At 36.0% G+C, this 21105-nt stretch overlaps 2 protein-coding genes across 6 annotated transcripts in view; one reads left to right on the forward strand and one right to left on the reverse strand.

Moving 5' to 3' along the window:
• The window catches only part of tmem131l (transmembrane 131 like), a 53976-nt gene extending 36692 nt beyond the window's left edge, over window positions 1-17284 (forward strand). Inside the window, exons 10-35 of one of the 4 annotated variants that reach the window (XM_048197218.1) lie at window positions 2418-2476; window positions 2583-2688; window positions 2808-2910; window positions 3645-3789; window positions 4255-4425; window positions 4640-4709; window positions 5410-5530; window positions 5701-5770; window positions 5947-6056; window positions 6404-6473; window positions 7227-7342; window positions 8636-8778; window positions 9057-9243; window positions 9753-9938; window positions 10041-10187; window positions 10351-10386; window positions 10991-11534; window positions 11669-11799; window positions 12641-12774; window positions 13542-13718; window positions 14090-14168; window positions 14259-14368; window positions 14467-14596; window positions 14694-14770; window positions 14863-14999; window positions 16797-17284. In XM_048197218.1, coding sequence (XP_048053175.1) covers window positions 2418-2476; window positions 2583-2688; window positions 2808-2910; window positions 3645-3789; window positions 4255-4425; window positions 4640-4709; window positions 5410-5530; window positions 5701-5770; window positions 5947-6056; window positions 6404-6473; window positions 7227-7342; window positions 8636-8778; window positions 9057-9243; window positions 9753-9938; window positions 10041-10187; window positions 10351-10386; window positions 10991-11534; window positions 11669-11799; window positions 12641-12774; window positions 13542-13718; window positions 14090-14168; window positions 14259-14368; window positions 14467-14596; window positions 14694-14770; window positions 14863-14999; window positions 16797-17102 — 3665 coding nt within the window. In that variant the 3' untranslated portion in view covers window positions 17103-17284. The remainder of the gene's footprint in view (window positions 1-2417; window positions 2477-2582; window positions 2689-2807; window positions 2911-3644; window positions 3790-4254; window positions 4426-4639; window positions 4710-5409; window positions 5531-5700; window positions 5771-5946; window positions 6057-6403; window positions 6474-7226; window positions 7343-8635; window positions 8779-9056; window positions 9244-9752; window positions 9939-10040; window positions 10188-10350; window positions 10387-10990; window positions 11535-11668; window positions 11800-12640; window positions 12775-13541; window positions 13719-14089; window positions 14169-14258; window positions 14369-14466; window positions 14597-14693; window positions 14771-14862; window positions 15000-16796) is intronic. The other 3 variants (XM_048197219.1, XM_048197220.1, XM_048197221.1) reach the window with 3 other exon arrangements.
• A 1867-nt stretch (window positions 17285-19151) lies between these two features.
• trim2a (tripartite motif containing 2a) overlaps window positions 19152-21105 on the reverse strand; it is a 30128-nt gene continuing 28174 nt past the window's right edge. For both annotated transcript variants that reach the window (XM_048197222.1, XM_048197223.1), the window contains exon 12: window positions 19152-21051. In XM_048197222.1, the coding sequence (XP_048053179.1) occupies window positions 20899-21051 (153 nt within the window). In that variant the 3' untranslated portion in view covers window positions 19152-20898. The remainder of the gene's footprint in view (window positions 21052-21105) is intronic.

Consider the following 21105-nt stretch of genomic DNA (forward strand, 5'->3'; position numbering starts at 1 on the left):
TCCATTTCACACTTTTCGATTCTAAACCCCTATTTGTTGTCTGCTGCAGATACGTGTAGCCTTGTAGTGATATTTGAAGGTGCACTCGGTACATTTTTGTTAGCGTTTCCCTGGCTTTATTTTTGGCTTTTATTTATTTATCCCAATGGTCTTTTGACTTTATTTTTTGACACCTGTCAGCATTTGTTTATCTTTTGTTATGATTCTCATTCCACACACACCAATAAAATGGAAATTCTTGGATTGAGTTCAAACACATTTATGGTGGCCGTTTAGTGGTGTGGCCACTGTGTCCGTTGTGTTTTCACGCTCACCATGTAGGTCAGTCTGATTTTTAATGCTTTTCCACTCGCATTTTTTCATTTTGACTGTTGAATCGCATCCCTGGGTTTGTGGGGCCCTTTACAAGAGAATAAAAATGTGCACAAAGGGTGTATAAATGTCATAACATCCTTAGAACCACAGCAATATAAGTTGTATAATATACAACTAGTATAATATAATGTTTACACTCCACCCAATTCAGATTTTTCAATTCCCGTCTTTATCCAGTCTTTACTATCTGCACTAATGAAAAAATACCTTAAAATAAATGAATACTTTTATTAAGCAAGGACGCAATAAACCAATCAAAAGTGACAGTTAAAGACGTTATAAATTACATTATATTATAAAAACATCATTTTTTTTAAAATGCTATTCTTTTAAACTTTCTGTTCATCAAAGAATCCTGAAAAAAGTATCACGGTGTCCACAAAAATTTGCACAATAGTTTTTAAGGACCCTGCACGCCAAGCTTAGCCATCAGTATAAAATCACCTTGCTCACCATCTTATCTCTTTACAGTATGGTCAGCCAAATGTATCATGAAACAAAAAGCAAACAAACAAAACAATTGGCTCAGAAGAGAAAATGTTTTAGGGGCTGATTTAGGATCACTTTGTATGACTATATTAAAGGGTTAGTTCACCCCAGAATGAAAATTCTGTCATTAATTACTCACCTTCATGTTGTTCCAAACCTGTAAGTCTTTCGTTCATCTTTGAAACACAAATTAAGATGTTTTTGATGACAGAATGCTGTCAGATTTCATTCCATAAACTGCCTTTGCAACTGAAACTTTGGCATAAGCAGAAGCTCAACCTAACCTGAGTGACACACAAGAACAAACCTCTTCCAGAAGCTCAAACGTGCTGCGTAACACGAGAATGAACAGTGAAGTGAAGACAGTGAAGACTTTTACAATGTTACAATGTTAAGATAGCTGTTTCAAATAAATACTGTGCTTTTCATTAAAGAATCCTGAAAAAAAAATGTCATGGTTTCAAAAAAAAAAAAAAAATATTAAGCAGCACAACATTGATCATAAGAAATCTTTCTTTAGCACCAAATCAGCATATTGGTATGATTACTAAAGGATCATGTGATACTGAAGACTGGAATAATGATGCTGAAAATTCAGCTTTGCCATAATTTTTATATATATTAAAATAGAAAACAGTCATTTTAAATTCTAATAATAATTAACAATATTATTGGTTTTACTTTACTCTTGATGAAATGTATGCAGCCTGGATAAACATAAGAGACTTCTTTCAAAAACAACAAAAACAAAATCTCTTACTGACCTCAGACTTTTGAGTGCTAGTGTATATACATTTGAGTTTACGGGATGCACTTTTATGCTTTATTGTAATTGGCACTGTAAATATGCTTTTTAGTTTACACCCTGGTTTATATAGTAACATACTACTGAATTACTGAAAATTAAAGCACACTCTGAGGTGATAATGTGGCTATGATTCAAAGCACCTTGTTTCTGCATTAATTTTCTGTAATTAAATGATCTAATGAGTCACTTATTTTGTTTATACCACAGATGTGGCAAAAATCATATAAACTGTATCCTTGTCAAAGATTTGATCTCTGCTTTCAAAACCATTTAACCTACTTGAACTCTTCAATTAACTGTTAGATATGAACATTAACCCTATTTCACTTCCTATGATTAAATATAGAAATATTTTTGCTTCGTTAAGATACTCCTTAGATCCGGTGCATGATCACCTGATAACTTTAGGAGTGAATTAATTAACATGATTTAGAATGGAATTACAGAATGATTTTAGTGAATAATTCCAACAGCATGTTAATTGTCCAGAAAAATTCCACCCTGAAATGACCTGAGGAAAAGTGTGTCATTTAAGCACAGCTAATAGGACAGAAGGTATCCATAACTTCCTAGATCATGGGTTACACCTACCTGGATTTTTTTTTTGCTGCCAGCTGTTTAGCCACCACCGCCCAAAAATAACTTTTCTTGGTATCACAGCACCACCTTGTGGCTTTGCTACTGTGCATTCTCTTTTCCAAGTATGTATAGGTACATTTTATAACAAAATATTTTTAATCCACAGCAGATCCCAGAATAGGAGTATTCATGTTGAACTCAGGGGAGAAAAAGCTCTTTGTTAAGGTATGCAGAGGATAACATTGTTCTGTTGTGGTTTAGTTGAATATAATCAGATAACATTTATAAACATGTGGATCATGTTTCATGACATGTCTTGTGTCTTTTTAAGGAGATCCAGCTCTTGTCAAGAACAGACAGCAGTGTAGAACTCACTGAAGTGCTTCTCAAGCCTTCCGCTACTAACTTCACTCAAGTGGCTTCACTTTTCTGTAGACGTCAGTATTTTACTGTCAGCCTAAAATTTGCATGTGTATTCTGGTAGTTCACACTGGACATGCTACATATGATGTTAACCATGTTTATTTGTTTGTCCTTTCCTTTTTTCTTTTTTAAGGCTCTTTGTCAGCTAAAAGTAAAAGGTGTCAAAGTCAGTTCGGCCTCCAGATATTAGCAAACAGAACAGTGAATTTAAATCCACTGCTGGAAAGAACACAAAGGTAAAGATTTCTATATTAATAGCAAATTCACTGTAAATTAATCTAATGCTTTAATCATTTACATTATCTGAAGTTAAATACATTTAAATACGTTTTCACCAAGAATGAAACTTCTTTTAAATACTAAAACTAGCACTGCATTGTTTTGCAAGTTTTAATGATAATACAATTAATAATTGCATATGTACACTACTGGTCAAAAGTTTGGGGTAGGTACGATTTTTTTTTTTTTTTTTTTTTTTTTTTTTTTTAAGTGAATGAATACTTTTATACTTTTATAGAATGCATTAAATTGATCAAAAATGACCATTAAGACTTGTCTTTTATAATGTTACAAAATATTTCTATTTCAAATAAATGCTGTTTGGAGAAAAAAAAAAAGGATCATGTGACACTGAAGACTGGAGTAATGATGCTGAAAATTCAGCTTTGTCTTCACAGGAATAAATTACATTTTAAAGTATATCAAAATAGAAACAGTCAATAAATCACAATATTATTATAAATTGTCATAATAATTATAACAATATTAATGTATTTACTGTATTTTTGCAGCCTTGGTGAGCATAAGCGACTACTTTTAAAGACATTTAAAAATCCTACCGACCCCAAACTTTTGAGTGGTAGTGTACTTCCTTCCAAAGTATGAAAATATATAAAGTAAAAGTAAATGCTGTGTTCATGCTTTTTGATGTAGTTCTTTTTACAGAGTTGTTCATCTCTGTGTGTTTCAGATGGTCAAACTCTGAGCTGAGTTCTTTAGTTCAGGTCAGACAGAAGCAGAGGGGCTCAGAGCATGTGGAGCTCTGGCTGTCCAACCCCTTCCCCTTCACCTTCAGAATCACTAACATCTCACTTTCCCAGCATAAACTCTTTAAGGTAATGCTCACCTGAACACCAGAGACTTGAATGTGCAGTGACCACATGCCTTTAGAGCAGATGAATAGATTGCAGGACACCTGGAGACTAAATGAAGCTCTGCTGAGAAATGGAGGGATTGAGAAGTTGTTGGGTCAATGACTCTGTTAACTTTATATTCTCTTCCAAATATATTCAGTTAAGGGTTATTGTACAATGCTTATGTCATGGTGTAGAATACTGTTTGTGGACAGAGGCTTTTTCTCGACTTGTATAGAACAAATGCAACTGACCATGTCATCCAAGACTAGTCAGAAAAGACTTGAGTTGTCGACTAGTGGCAGAACAATAATCAGCTAGTCAGTGTAGCCCTTAAAATACACATTATAAGAGGCAGATTAAATTAATTCATTTGAAAATTACACAGAAATCATGTCCCATTTTTGGGAGCAGTTTTATTAAGATGTAAATTTTCCCATTTTATAGATTGTAAATTTGACAAAGTCCCTGGAAGTGAGCCCTGGTAGCTGGAAGCTTCTGTCTCTTCAGCTACTCAGCAAAACTTTACCCATCAACCTCAGAACCACAATTACCGTGACAACCAGTTTGGGGGTCCCACTGGAGCTTCACCTCCAGACAGATTCTTTGACCTCAAAGGTAAACGTTGACTAGATCACTGTGAACATACACTTAAATAAGAAGAAACATGCTTCCAAACAGAGAGATAAGGTTTTTTGCTGTTGACAGAAACCTGATGAGGGTTTTGAAAAGATAATGCATGCATGATCTTACTTGGGGTCATATTAATTAATGAATTTCTTTTGCCAAATTTTGCTCCCTTTTGTCTGAATTGATCACTTCCTTTCCTCAGCAGGGAGATGTTATGTTTGAGGCTGCTGAGGAGTGTGAACGGATCTGTCCTCTTCGTATGTCCAGAGCAGGTGAGAAAAACACAACTGGACACATTTAAGCATTTTTTCTAGACCAGTGGATCTCAGTCTTTTTTGACTCCAAGGTGCCCCATTGCTGTCAACGTTTTGTTTTCAAAATGTGTTTTAATCTAGTATCTGTAAATTAAAAAAGTAACTAGAATAATTATATTTCACAATTCTGCGATTTTAGCGGCTGAATGTTCCTCAAAAGTTCCCATGCTTTTTACCCAGTGAATTTCCAGGTAATCATGATTTACTGGATAAGGATTAAGGATAAAAATATTTTTTTACTCACAATTTCTACCTTATAAACTATTTTAGAGATTTGCATAAATTGAATAATGTTTATTCATTACAAATAATGTAATGCCCATCGATTTTTAAAATTAGGCTAACCCATAGATCTAGGTTTTCTAAGACTGTGGGAAGAGTTTCAAAGGAAATAAACAGTTGAGGGGGTAAATTTAAGTAAGAAATGTTTAGATGTTTAGTTGTTTCAGCTTATTTTAAGTCTTGTTTGAAGTCATTTTAAGCCCATCTTGGAAGTTTGCTGAGGCCCCCCTGGTTGAGGACCACTCACTGTTCTAGACTACTGTATAGTCACTTGTATTATAGATGGATTGAAATGATTGTAGCGTGCTAGTCTGTGCATGTTTTGCGTGTATGAAGTTGCTCTCGGTCAAAAACTGTGGAATGTCCTCCTGTGCAGGGCGTGTCGAGTGGCAGCAATCCCTTCACCCAGAATCCTCCTCCTCTCTCTGGAGAGTGGACAGCAGTCTGGCCTCTGCACTCTGTAGCCGTTGGCACTGTAGCAAAGAGCTCTCTTGCAGGTAAACATGCAGTGTGTGCACAAATATAGACACAACTGTGAAGACAAATACTGTATAATCATTTTTTATGCGATTTAAACATATATATGCATTTACCGCAAATGCAAATACTGTTTTGTGCATTTTTCATATTTTCTTTTTCTTTTCGTTTTTTTGTGCATTTTGTTCAGGTGGCCCAGACTTCCTGCAGACCACTCTTCAGCCCTGGACTTTGGGGCCACACCTGTCAATGATAGTAAGGTATGCAAATCAGTAATAATAATCTTTTGATCTGAACTTTACCCTTGAGTTTTTCTGTGAAACACTTAAGCAATATCTTTGGTAAGAATCTTCAGATGGCAATCAACTTTTAATGAACTATTAATTTAAGTAGGAATATTATTTGAACCATAAGATTGTTGCACTTTTTATATCAGGTGAAGAATTTCACTTTGAAAAACCCTACGGGTTCAGTGGTTTCTGTGGAGATCCGAACCCTCTCCTCATACCCATTTCCACTTGAAGCCCTCGACACGCTGACCAAATGGTATATACCGTGTACACACACTGTCTTACGGCATATGTTAGCTTCTGTCACCTGATAAATTAAATATATAATAACATTATGAATATCTGTGGTGATCTATAAGCTTTTACATGCCAAAACATGCCAAAACAACACATTTATGCATAAGGTTAATGAGCAGAGTCATGAACAGTGTCATTTTAGTATTAAGGCAACATTTCTAATTTTCATTTAAGTTTTTCATCTAATATTTATATTTCATTTCAGCTTTATTTCAATTGACAACACCTGTATAGTTTTGAGTTTTGTTAACAATAACAACACTGTTTATAAGACCTGAAATCACATCATGAATGTATATGTTCCAGGTTTAATATTAGCCCGCTGTCCGTGAATATCACTACAACAGAGTTTCTGCTGTTGGCTGCTAACCATAAGGTGAGGTTATGATCTTTGAATAGCATAATTAAAGGGTTAGTTCACCCAAAGATGAAAATTCTGTCATTAATTACTCACCCTCATGTCGTTCCAAACCCGTAAGACCTTCTTTCATCTTCGGAACACAAAATCTTTCTGATGAAATCCAAGAGCTTTCTGACTCAATTTAACCTCCACTGCCCAGGAAGGTACTAAAGACATTGTTAAAATAGTCCACATGACTGCAGTGGTTCAACCTTAATTTTATGAAACGACGAGAATACCTTTTGTGCACAAAAACAAAACACAAATAATGTCATGCTTCTCATGTGAACAGCGTCGGCCAATACTGAGCCGGCGTTTTGACATAGAACCTGGAAACGCTGAACATAAACAGCGTAGGAGAATGACAGGGAAGAGACAAATTTGTTGAATATAGACGTTATTTTTGTTTTGTTTTTGTGCACAAAGTATTCTCGTCGCTTCATATAATTAAGGTTGAACTTGAACCACTTTAGTCATGTGGACAATTTTAACAATGTTTTTACTACTTTTCTGGATCTTGAATGACGGTAATCAAATCGCTGCCTATGGAGGGGTCCGGATTTCATCAAAAAGATCTTAATTTGTGTTCCGATGTTTGGAACAGCATGGGGGTGAGTATTTAATGACTGAATTTTCATTTTGGGTGAATTAAACCTTTAAGTACTATTAAGTTTACATTGCAGAGTAAATGTGTCTTGTGTTAACTCTGGTTATACTGTGCTCAAACAGGAAAGTGAGCGAGGCAGCGTGCTGAGATTCCTCCTTCAGCCGTGGGAGTCGAGGACGGTTTCTGTGGCGTACCAACCCACAGAACACAAGCCTGTTACCTCACTGCTCCTGATCAGGTACTGCTCTGCCCCAAATGAGTTGTAACTGAGGTATTTACATGACTTTGATCAGTTTACTTATCTCAAATCTGTTTAATGGATTAAAGAAAATAAGTTTTGCTCTTTGTTGGTATGTTGCTATGTACAGGACTGCATGGTCATTAAGAAAAACTGGAATTATTTGAAAATTTGTTTGGAAAAGTCAGGGAAAATGATTCATAATTTGGTCTGAATGTGAATGATTCTCATTTAACACTTAGATAATGTTTTGCCTTAATGTGTGTGTAATGAAGTTAAAGGCGCAGGGAAGGAGGCGGTGGGAACTGGCAAACGTTCAACATCAAACTTTAATCACAAAATAAATAAAAACAACAAAACGAAAGTAAAGCGGCAGTCCCCCATGGACGACTTGCGCATAAACCAAAACAAAACCACAGCATAAAGTCCCAGGCCTGATCAAGTCAAGTCACCTTTATTTATAGTGCATTTTAGAATGCAGATTGTTTCAAAGCAGCTTTGCAGTGAAACATAACGTCTTCCCGTTGTCACTCCTCCTTTTATTCTTCCGGAGCTCCTCCATGGGACTCTAGACTGGTGTGTCGCTCATTAACATTGGTTCCACCGTCCTCACTCCACTCCCACGGCTCTCGGTCCCATCCAGTTTCTTACTGCAGTGTGGTCACATGTACTGTTGCTCTGCAAAATGTTTTGGGCAAAATCCAGTCATTTCAAAAGGAACCTGCATGATCTGGAATTTCATGTAAGGGTGAAACATTTTCCCATGCAGGTTTTTTCACAAAAAAATTAAACAGAAAGCTGCTTGTTTGCATGAATCAATTACCAATAACTGCAGCTCAAGCTCCTGCTGCTTAACATTTTGAAGGCTCAACCCATGTTATGTAGATGGAAAGAGTCATTCAGGGAAAGAAACAGAGTTCAGATATACAGTGATTTTCCAGAATAAAACACTGCACTTCAACATGTTGATACAGGTTTTTGATGTTGTCACATGATATTTCTTACCATGTTTGCCATTGTGATGGCTCAAACCATGTCATGTAGTTGGAAAAAGCCATGCAAAGAAGTAATTGGAAGAACATGTTAAGATTTTTTAGAATAAAAGATTTATGCTAGATTTAACGACTGTCTTCAGAAAAAATAAAAATATATTGATAGCATTTTATTTTCATCTTACCACCATATAAAGTAGTGTTTTTTTTATTATTATTAGTGTTGTTGTTGTTTTTTTCTTTAAGTATTTTTGCTAGATGTTATCATACATTAATTGTTGCTCTATCTGTTCCTTAACAGGAACAACCTGACCGTGTTTGACATGGTTCTGGTTAAAGGATTTGGGGCAAAGGAGCTCCTGAGGGTGGGAGGGAAGCTCCCTGGGCCTGCAGCCTCACTGCGCTTCAACGTGCCCCAGTCTACTCTCATGGAGTGCAGAGATGGTGAGAGACACAGTTGAGCTACTCCTGACATGTCCTTTATGAGAGTTTGGTGAAAAGTACATTAGCGCTGGGAGAAGCATCACCATGTCTAACTAGTTAATGACTTAAACCACATATCATCAGGTTTGGTCATGTTCAGCTAAACAAGTGTCAATGAAATATGCACAATTGAAAGTAGAAGGCAGCTATCTGTGTTACAGCTAAATAATAACGAAAGAGGAAACAATGATACAAAATACATGAACTGCATTTTTGTTCTCTTTCTTGTCTTTTCACAGGTTTACGATCAAGTAAGCCCTTGTTTGCCATCCAGAAAAGCTTTAAAGTGGAGAATGCCGGCGAGTTGCCATTGACTGTAGTATCCATGAACATTAATGGATATAAATGTCAGGGTTACGGCTTTGAGGTGCAGCACTGCAGAGCCTTCAGAGTGGACTACAACTCATCCTCAGAAATCACCATTGCGTAAGTCTGATGTTGTGAATGTGAAACTATTCAGTATCAGTGTTTTAAGAGAAGTGAAGAACTTTTGCCATCCCTTTGTATTTTTTTTTTTTTTTTTATTTTTTTTTAATTGAGATGATATAAAATCTGTTTTACAAAACTTTAGGACAGTTACATTGTGTAGCCTATGTTCTGAGGAAAGTTGGCTGTGCCTGTTTGGCCCTGTCGGTAGATGGCATGGTTGGATTGAAGACCATTTAAAAAAAAAAAAAAATCTGTGTATTCTGATGAAATGAAAATGTTTTGCAAGCAACCAATTGATTTGGTATTATTACGTTGTTATATACCAGCAGAGCCACTGTCATTGAATGAGATGCTAAGAAAGATGAGCTAAAATGCTAACTCATGTCTGGGTTTTGGCCTACAAAAATATGTCATCCCTGCAGCACTTTATTACAATGTTTTCTTTTTTTTTTTTCATGTCTATTTATTTTCTCACTATCTCAACCATTCTCTTTGTATCTCTCTAGATTTACTCCAGACTTCACATCTTCTTGGGTGATCAGAGACTTGACTCTGGTAACAGAGCGTGGCTCCATTTTCCACTTCACCCTCAATGTGACTCTGCCTCACCACATGCTGCCCCTGTGTGCTCAGGTGGTACCAGGACCCAGCTGGGAGGAGTCCTTCTGGGTCATCACACTGGTCTTCACCTGGTTAGCAGCCCTTGTACATATTTAAACCACATGAAATGCTACCCTGTGCCTGCAACCTGAAAAGGATTCTATGCGTTAATATCAAACATGTTCTCTCTGCAGTTCCTCTCTAGCTGGTGTGTGTCTGATGGCTTTCCATCAAGCTCAGCACATTCTGAGCGAGTTCTCCACGCCAAGTCCACGTAGCAATCACAACTCTGTACCTCGTGAAAACAGCAGTGTCAACCACAGCTCCTCAAATGGTGTCAGGTGAGTCGGCATCAAATTTTGTTATCAGGGCTGCACAAATAATCCAAATAAAACCGAAATCACACACACAATAAAATATTTTCAGTGTCTTAGAGCGATTTGGTGTACAGTCAATGGTGCTCGGAGTTAGGGTTGCTCTGTTTTGTTTTTGTTTTATTTACAGTTTTGTGGACAGAGGTTTACATCGTTGCATTGAATTGTATGTATTATTTTATAATTGTATTATAGAATTGTATTAAACTGTTGCCTGTACACAGAAGGTAAAAGATGATAATAATAATAACAAAAGAGTAAATTATTATTTGTTTATTTTACTACTGTAAAATAAAGATCTAGTATTCAATACAAATATTCAGTAATTACTTTTATTATTTTAACATTAATAATAATAATAATAATAATAATAATAATACTACAGTAGTAAATTATTTCTACTACTAGTACTGTAAAATATAGATCTAGTATTCAATAAAACTTTAAATAATTAATATTATCATGCAAACAATTATTATTAAAAATATAACAAAGCAGTTAATTATTAGTTCTACTACTAGTACTAATATTCAGTAATAATTACATTTATTATATAAATATTATTATTAAAAAAGGCATTGTTTGTTAGTTTGTGTTTTTTGTCTGTTTTTGTAACATGGAAATATAAGCAGCATATTTTTATATAAATTATATATATTTTTCTTGATTCTAGTTAGCTGTTGATTATTAACAGCTTAGCTTGTTAGCCAATTGGAGCCATTTTTAAATAATTATTGTCTGTTTGTTTGCTTGCTTGTTTGTTTATTTAGTAGAGGAAAAGGCAGTTGTAAGAACTACACAGACACAAGCCACCCCTCTGATAAAGGCAAGGGAAGGGGATCTCCAGCTGTGGCCAATGGGGCAATTCGGTCACAGTCCTCATCCAAGAAAAGTACTGGAGGTTCTTCCCAGCCTCCAAAGAAGCAGACTAAGGTGTCGTTCCTCTACAGTAGATATAAAAATAGCCCCGCAACTGCCGCTGCTAGTGTTTCTGCTACCTCGGACTTTTGCAACCCTCCAATCGATGAAGATAGAGATCACACCTTTGAGTTAGACCCAGAAGTTTGTAATAACAACAACAATAACAACGATATATTAGATGAAACCCTTCTCTCTGCTGAGAAGAAAGAGCACTTTAGAGAATCCATGGAGGACAAGGCTTTGCCAGCTGATATGTTTCCTATGGAAACACTCCCTGGATTGCCTGAAAACGTCACAGCAGGCAGAGTCCCTCAGCCTGCAGATGAAGTGATGAAAAATGAGGAGTGTAAAAGAAAAATCAATGCAGAAAAAAGGGATAATGTAGATGAAGAGGTAAGAGCTATCACCTATCATTTTACCCTGCTAAAATCTGTGCAACATTTTAACAAAAGGTTCTTTGTGTTACGGTTCTTTGTTTTGTTTTGTTTTAACCTCACTAAGAAAAATTAATTGTTTGTGCCCCTCAGAAGATAGAAAGAGGCGGCAGTCAGAAGAAGAGACCGGAGAAAGATGCAGAACTTGGAGTGTCTGCCACCAACCCCAAAGCAAAGAAAAACACAGGCAGAAGTCGCAGAAAGGCATCTGAGCTCATTCCTGGGTAAGCGTTTGTGATGAAACGATGAAAATGTTGTAGTGCGCAGATGTTACCTTCAGATGTTAGTTATCTTGTGATAGTTATGTTGTGTTCCAAGTAGTAGTGTGAACTGACAGCGGATTGATTTAAATCATGATTTGCTGCATTTTGATTGTCAATAGCAGTTTTAGCAGTTTTTAATTCAATTATTGACCCCAATTTACAATTCATAATTTAAGTCATATTTTAAGATTGATGATGTATGACACTTTACAATAAAGTTCCATTTGTTTACATTTGTAAAAATGAAAAATACTTCTAAAGCCCTTATTAATTTTAGTTAATGTTAATTTTTAGCATTTACTAATACAGTATTAAAATCAAAAGTTGCATCTGTTAACCTTAGTTAATGGACCTGAGCTAACATGAACTAACAATGAACAGCTATATTTTAATAGCTAACAGTAACAAAGATTAATGAATACTTTAACAACTGTATTTCTCATTGTTAGTTAATTCATTAACCAACAATTTCAATAAATCAATTACCAAATGATTTATTGAAACAAACGAGCGAATTAATACATCTAAAATCAGCCAAATCATAAAACATGAGACAACATGCTATAAGCAAGAACTACCAAAATGCCAATATTGTATGTAATATTAATGTCATGAGACATCTATTTTTATCAGAAGAAACTATTTACAATTTTTTTTGATGTTTTTCTTAAAATTTTTGTGTTTATTGAATGTTGAATCTGTATCTGCCATCAAATAGCCTGTGAAGCTGAAATGGCAATACTACTACTATTGTATCTGTTTATTATGGTTTATTTTCTTTCATTCTGGCAATCCTAAACAGACTTCCTGAAAACAGTGTTGTCATGGTGACAGAGAGTGAGAGAGAACCTCCACGTAACGCTGCTAGAACCCGCAACATGAAACCTGAACTACCTAAAATAGGAGCCAACCCAGACAGCCCTCTCAAACACAATGGTGAGGAAGTGATGTATAGCAGTTCCTCTGTCTCACCACTGTATGTGTGAAAAACATCATACCAGTGTTCCTGAACATCCTAATGTTACTACGGTTGTTGAAGACAACATGAACTTTTTAAAGATTTTTAAAATGTTTTTGAACATTTGATCAAAATACTGTAAAAACAGTAATATTGTGAAATATCATTACAATTTAAAAGAACTGTTTCTATTTTAATACTTTGAAATTTAATTTATTCCTGTGATGGCAAAGCTGAATTTTCAGCATCATTACTCCAGTCTTCATTGTCACAATATCAATATCATACATATACATTCATCATATATATATATGTATGTATGTATGTATGTATATATATATGTGTGTGTGTGTGTGTGTGTGTGTGTGTGTGTGTGTGTGTGTGTGTGTGTGTGTGTGTGTGTTTGCGACATATCAGGACACAAATTTGTATAATGACATGGGTATGACATAAGTATTACAAGGAGAGGGTGACTTATGAGGACATTACCCCATGTCCCCATTTTTCAAAAAGGCTTGTAAATCATGCAGAATGAGTTTTTTTTTTTTTTTTGAGAAAATAAAAATGTGCAGAGTTTTCTGTGATGGTTAGGTTTAGGTGTAGGGCGATAGAAAATACAGTTTGTACAGTATAAAAACCATTACCAATGTCCCCACAATTCAAAAACAAACGTGTGTATGTTAACTGACCAGGGGTAATTCTCCACATCAGTTCTGTTAATCGGTTTTCTTTTACGCAAACGCAGGCACGTGTTTAGTCAGACCGAGGCGCAAGTGTCCAGAGCGACGTCTGCAGTGGGAGTCAGGCTCTGATTCAAGCAGTTCATCAGGCAGTGTAAGAGCCAGCCGAGGGTCCTGGGGCAGCTGGAGCAGTGCCAGCAGCATAGAGGGAGAAAGAGACCCCAACAGACATCCATGCAGGAGTAAGAGATCACACACATGCGCTTACTACACACTTTTGTACTAAAGGTGTGTTCACGCCATGTTGAAATTAACGCAATTTAGAGATGTCCTTGGAGAGCTCGTAATTACAGCTTTTAAGATGGGAATTTTCTGAGACCACTATTTTTACCACTTGACTACTGCAGATTCATTTAGCCCTTGATAGTGTCGCCATAGAAACATATAATTCCCAGTCCAAGGAAGTGAACAGCTCCGAATAGAACGTCACGTGTTGTCATCTCGAGGCTTACAGCAATTACGACATGGCGTGAACACAGTATAAGCTGCTGAAGGGAATTTATTATAAATAATATTTTAATCAAAATTTGCTGTATGGTGTTTGTTTTTTTAGGAGACAACATTCAGTACAACCCATATCCAAAAGATCGGGAATGCTACCTGAACATGAACTATACCTACAAAACTCAAAGGTAAAACGACTAAATTTTCTTAAGTTATTCAGCTTAAATGATTGAGAAATCTAAAAGTGATTGACGATCTTTATACACATTTGTCCACAGCATGAACAATCTATATGTCAGGGAACCATGCCAAAACCCAGAAGTCTGTCCTGAGCCTGTACTCCCTAACAGCTTCGCTGATGTAGCTGCAGGTGTGGACAAAAACATCGGTGAGGGACATTTAAACATTACATTTCTAGAGAGGATCATTATGTAGATGTAAGATCGTAATTTTTATTTATGTGATCATGCATTTTGGTTTCCACAGATGTAATTGGCTCTAATGTGATTGAAGAGACATGGTCAGCCGCCTCCGTTCCTCTGACCAATGGATTCAGGTACAACATGCCCGAATCCCCCCCGTTTGTCCCTCAGAGTCCCTCATCCGGATATGACGGGTATGTCTCAGGCTTTTAGTTCTATTGTATTTATTTTTGACTTCATTCGCATCCATCCACTGAAAAATTTAAATGCTAATGTCTCAATTTTATGAAGCTTCCCTTGGAACAACATGAACAGCCAGAGTACCAGTCAGTATCCCTATAGTGATCAGACCAACTATATGCCAACAGGTGAGGGGTTTTCTGTTAATTTCAGAAATTTCTCTCTGTAGTATGTAGTTACCGAAGGATGAGTGATAATTTTCTTTGTTTTGTCCATGAAGGTAATGGAAATTACCAAAATCCATTCTCATGCCCTGAAAGCCAAACCATGACCCAAAGCCATCAGCCAGTCTGGGGAGAGAATGGAGCCCATGACATGAACTCCACATGGGACACTGGCAGTTGCGTGGGCAGCAAGGTGAGATTTACACGAGTGTTTGTTTTTGTCAAGCACTTTCAAAAAATCATTTTTACGGCAGTAGTGTTCTCACAATGCTGGAATTCTAACTTTGATACAATACTTTGGAAAAATACTGATATTTGGGACAAGACAATCCAGGTGTATAGGGAAAAAATGTAACTGATATTCCCATATTTCACCAGTTGATTGATTACATTTCTGAAATGTTATGTTTAAATATGCAAATGAGGCCTTACCTAATTAAATATGCACTGATTTACATACATGTCCAGAATAGAAATCCGCACAATGGCTAAAGCCAGGCTCAAAATTCTCAAAGTTTTATTTTGTTGACGACATCAGTCAATGTTTTTAGTAATAAAATGTTGTATAAAGTCAGGTGAATGATGAACAAACCCCTCTGTAAAAATGTTCAGAATGTAGATAGCAATAAAGTGCTACTGAAGTGGAGATTTCCAGCTCAGAGCATAAGAAAATGCAAATAGAAAAAGTGCAATACAATAAACACTTAAAAGTGTATTTTGGATGTTTTCTTTCCACTAGTCTGAAACACTATGAAAAGTCAAGTAGCTCTAAATCTCAAAATTGACCAATGCATGGAAAACATTATTTTTGCCTGTTGTGTCTTGTCTTGATACCATTTTTTTTTTTTTTTTTTTGATAAAGACAAAAATTGCCACAATTAAAGGCATTCAACAGTATCTTTGTTAATTTGCTTTTGACTATAATCGCATTTTCACCATTGGCCCAAACAGTTCTAAGAATGCTAAGGAGCGGTTCCAAATTATATTTCCACTAAAGCTTGGTTTGGCATGGCACAATTACAAACAGTTCTCAATTATCTATATTTTACACATTCTCAGCACAGTTGAAAACATATATGTACTCGCTGGGTCGGATTGGCACGCAATGGAACAGTAAAGCAACAAAAACAGTTTGGCCCAATGGTGAAAAAGCAGCTAAAGTATTTTCTTATCAACTGAAACACTTTTGTTTGAGATTATTCAGAGATTATGATAGATCTGAGGGAGATTATATAATAATAAGAAGAATATATTATAAGATATAAATAGTGTTACAACTGCACTGTAAAATAATAAACAAATAATCCTATTAAGTATAGTAATTTACTTTAAACTGCAATTTACTTAAGGACTTTTAATTCCCTCATTTCCAAGAGTTTTATTTTAGCAGGGAGACATTTAAAGGTGCAGTATGTAAGAATTATGTCCACTAGAGGTCGCTAGAGGCCTTTTGAAAACAAAGGCATAGCTTGATGATGCCAAGTTTGAGCGTGGAATCTTGGGACGTGGTCTTCACCTCAACGGACGGTGCAAAAGAATAGGGATAGGGAGCAGGACTGAGTGTTGTGAGAGCTGAACAAGGCCGCTGGAGTGATCAGCGGAACTTTTATTATGACAGTCGCCGGTGCCGCCTCCGCTTTTCTGGTCATGAGTATGAGGTGACGCAGCTCTGTTGATATTAGATACATACATTTGAGAGTGTTGAAAATGATGTTATAACGTTACTCTGTGTGTTCGCTCGGTGGCTGCTGTGAGACACTTGTGTGAGACACTGCAGTAAAATTGTAAAAAAAAAAAAAAAGTTTAAATAGCCACAAATTGCAAACAAATGCAAAAAAAAACTGTTTACATTGGCATCTTTGTTTAAAAACTGTTTGGGCATTCTTATTCAGAGCACCTTAGAAACACGCTGTTTATTTGAGAAGTAGATTCTTTGTTAAATTAGGAATATTAAAGCAATGCTCAAAGACTGGCCGTTTTTCTTTTCCAGCCATACTTTTCAGGAACCAGAAGTCTGTCACCCATGTCCAGTCTTTTTGGCTCTATCTGGACACCTCAGAGCGAACCTTACCAGAACCACTTCCACCCAGAGCGCTCCGCTCCAGTCTCACCCCACTCGCCCATCTCACCCGTCGCACCCTTCAACCGTGAACCAGGTGGCGCCTGCCCCGGAAAACAGTACTCCAGCTTCAATCCCTTTGGACCACACATGAATTTGGACATATGGAACTCCTCTTCAAACCGGAGCTCCAACTCTCAGCTCTCCAACGATTCAGGCTACTGTGGGGATATGTGAGGAAACGGTGCTTTTGAATATTGAGGAAAAAAAGAATGTGCTTTTATCTCTTATGGGGAAAAATGTGAATATTCTTCTTTCTTTTATGTTTGTTGTTGTGGTAAGGTTCCGCATTTTGTTGTATATTTTTCTAGATGTTTTGCAAGTTTGACCATTGAAAATAAAAAAAAAAAAGTTTTGTATTTGACTCTGTGTTGTGAATTACTGTAAGGTTTAATTTTGTCAATTGCTTAAATACTCTAACATGCTAGGAAGAAATGCTATCAGACAACAGTATACAACGTAGAGTATACAAAAGTTGACAACTTTTGCAGATATCGAACAAAAAAAAAACTTTTCTAATGCATTTTATATTTTAGGAATTAATTTAATATAGATGATTTTTACAATTTAATTTATTATATTGAACCTGAGATCTACTCGCTTCAAAAATGGACACTGCAAAAATTAATTGAAGGGACATCGGGGAAATTTCAAGCAATAAAACAAAATATTTGTGAGATTATAATATGCTTTCCCTAAATGGATTAAAAAAAAATTAATGACAACTGTTGGAAATGTTTTTTTGATCAATGGACAGGAAATGTACCCTAAATTGTAGAAGGAATTAGGAGGTTTTCTTGGCTGGAAAGTAATGCTCATAGATAACTGCAGTCCACTCAACTCAGAGAACAGAGTGTAGCTCTGTCGTGAAGCTACAAGTGTTTATGATGGGTAACACTATATTTTGATGGTCCATTCTACTAATTAAATACTTTGCAACTACATTTCAGCTAACTCTCATAAGAGTATTAGTAAACTGTCTGCTAAATATCTGCTAACACTGTATATTGATGGTCCCCCAACAGACATTCTGCTGACTATATGAAACTTAGCAACTATGTCAACTTATTCTACTAACCCTAACACCTAACCCTAGCCTAATAGTCTGCTAATTCTCTGAGAGTTGACATGTAGTTGCAAAGTTACGAAGTGGACCACTGAAATGAAGTGTAACCTTACTATGTCTTCTGTTTCAATCTTCGGTTCTAGAAGATTGAAACTAGTAAAAGTACAACAGAACAATTAAGTGTCCTTATAAAATTAAAGGGATAGTTCACCCAAAAATGAAAATTTTATGTTTATCTGCTTACCCCCAGGGCATCCAAGATGTAGGTGACTTTGTTTCTTCAGTAGAACACAAATGATGATTTTTAACTCCAACCGTTGCTGTCTGTCAGTCAAATAATGGGAGTGAACGGGAACTTCTACTATAAGAGTAAATAAAACTTGCTTAGACAATTCCAAATTAAACCCTGCGGCTCGTGACGACACATTGATGTCCTAAGATACGAAACGATCGGTTCGTGCAAGAAACCAAAGAGTATTTATATCATTTTTTACCTCTAATACACCACTATGTCCAACCGCGTTCAGCATTCGCTTAGTGAGGTCTGATCGCGCTCTGACAACAGCAGTGATGTCTAGCACTCATTGAAGTATATGCACGAGACATCAGAGCGCAATCAGACCTCACTAAGCGAATGCTGAACACAGTTGGACATAGTGGTGTATTAGAGGTAAAAAATGTATATATATATAAATACTGTTCGGTTTCTCGCACAAACCGATCGTTTCGTGTCATGTGTTGTCACGAGCCGCAGGGTTTAATTTGGATTTGTCTAAGCAAGTTTTATTTACTCTTATAGTAGAAGTTCCCGTTCACTCCCATTATTTGACTGACAGACGGCAACGGTTGCAGTTAAAAATCATTTGTGTTCTACTGAAGAAACAAAGTCACCTACATCTTGGATGCCCTGGGGGTAAGCAGATATACATCAAATTGTCATTTTTGGGTGAACTATCCCTTTAAGTACTCTATTTTCATCTGTAGGTCAGTATCTCTAAGACTTGAATAGATTCAGAACAACTCAAATAATATAATGTTAATTCATGTGCTGTGCAAATATAATGATATAACACTGGTCACCTGAATGTGACGTTAAAACAAATTTGAAAGCATAACTGGTGTTTTATGCCAAAAAGCATAAAGTTAATACAACAAAGGAGTAAGATTCAAGCTTTATTGCTACAAAAAAGCAGGCTTGTGGGTATAAAGGGGAAAAATACATTTTGGAATGTATGTGATATTATTGTGTATTTTGTGCAAACAAGCAGCACTAGTTCCATGTGTAGGACTGTACAGGAAAACAGACATACAGTAAGACGAGGAAGATTTACTTTATGCATTCATCTGTTTGGCATGAGTACACTTGAAGGAAAAAAACAAAACAGGGCACTTTTTCAGTTTAAGCATTATGAGTATGAACATGATTTGTCAGCAACACAAAATAACCACTCACACAACACAATGATCACTAATAATGCATGTCAACCATGGGCCCTTTAATATTAGCACTATATGTATTTTGTGTTGCTAAATCACAAAGTGCATCGGGTGAATTGCGCATGTGATACATCACCGACTTTTTCTGGTCAATTCTCTGAATGGCACAAATTAAAATTAATTAGCATCTTTTATAAATGAAATGGCAGATTTTAATTCAACAGTGCAGTGATACTAAAAAAAAAAAAAAAAAAGTATTTTTTGTTTATCTAAACAGCAAATCAAGTGATTTGTTTCTTGCATATTATGGGTTAAAGTGATTAGAGACGTACAGTAATTGCATTATACAAACATCGTACCAACCACTGTTGTGCACATCACAGTCATAATCAGAGAAGCACATATATTGTGGTATAAGTTAGAAATATTCCTGACATCTCTTTTAAACAACTCAAATATTGGTGATACTGGCCAACCATAGTGAGATTATTTTTGTCTGTTTGATGTGTAGATGTATAAAATTTAATAGCAGTTTGGAGTCGCATTACAGAGTTCCCTTTTTAATTAATTGAGTGGTGAAACAAGAATGCTTAGATTTTTTTTTTTTTTTTTTTTTAACACCATAGAAACATGAATTATTCCCCTAATGTATAGCAGTTTTTGAGTCAAAAGTGTAGAACAGCATAACCTAATCTATATAGCTTCATTCTTAAAGGGACAGTTTCATTCAAAAATTACATTTCTGTCATCATTTTCTCACTACTTGTTCCAAATCACTGTGATTTTCTTCCATGGAGCACAAAAGTTGATTTTTTTTTAAGGATCATGGATCATATAATAAAAGTGAAAAACAAAAGAGAGAAAAAGTAGTCAATACAGCTCGTGTTAAGACAAAATTATGGCACTCAAAAAAAGTTATAATTTAACATATATTGTTTATCTTCCTCTTCACTGAAACTGAAATGAATTACGAAAGTAATGCATCAATGCTGACATCAACGCAATATATTTAATTTGAGAGTTACAGTGGAATGGATGATTTTTAGTGAATAACAAAATTCGGTCTGTTCCTCACAGGGTCTTTGTATGGCTTGGATTATAGAGAACAACATGTTTATGGCTGTAATGCACTTTTAATATTACAGACAAGAATGGCTATATATTCTTTAAAAATGTGCCTTTTATGTTCCATGGAAAAAAAGAAATTAATATGGATTTTGAACAACAAGGTAAAAAGACAGAATTTATATTTTTTGGGTGAACTATTCCTTTAAATTGCAAAACCAATGTTTTTAGGTGTGCAAACTACTATGATCATGGTACAGAATCTCATTTCCTACAGTTTGTTCTTCTCTGCAAGGTGAGGGTGTCACGAATGAGGCTAAAACGACAACTTCAATGCAATATGAGGGTCCCATTTGGCACGAGGGGCGGCTGATTGAAGGAATAAGTGCTGTAGAAGTGAGAGTGCTATTGTAGATAACGGTATACTTTGAAACAGTGGTTCCCAGAGTCTGCCACCACAACGTGGCCATCAGAGGTGAGAGCCAGTCCTTGCGGGCCATACAGAGGGTCTGCGGAGGTGTTGATGTAGGACAGGAAGGATCCACTGCTGTCAAACACCTGGAGTCCCACAGATGGATGATATAAAAATGTTAAATCTACAATCTTTTAGCT

The sequence above is a fragment of the Megalobrama amblycephala genome, linkage group LG7 (assembly GCF_018812025.1).
Source record: "Megalobrama amblycephala isolate DHTTF-2021 linkage group LG7, ASM1881202v1, whole genome shotgun sequence".
Taxonomy (NCBI): Eukaryota; Metazoa; Chordata; class Actinopteri; order Cypriniformes; family Xenocyprididae; genus Megalobrama; species Megalobrama amblycephala.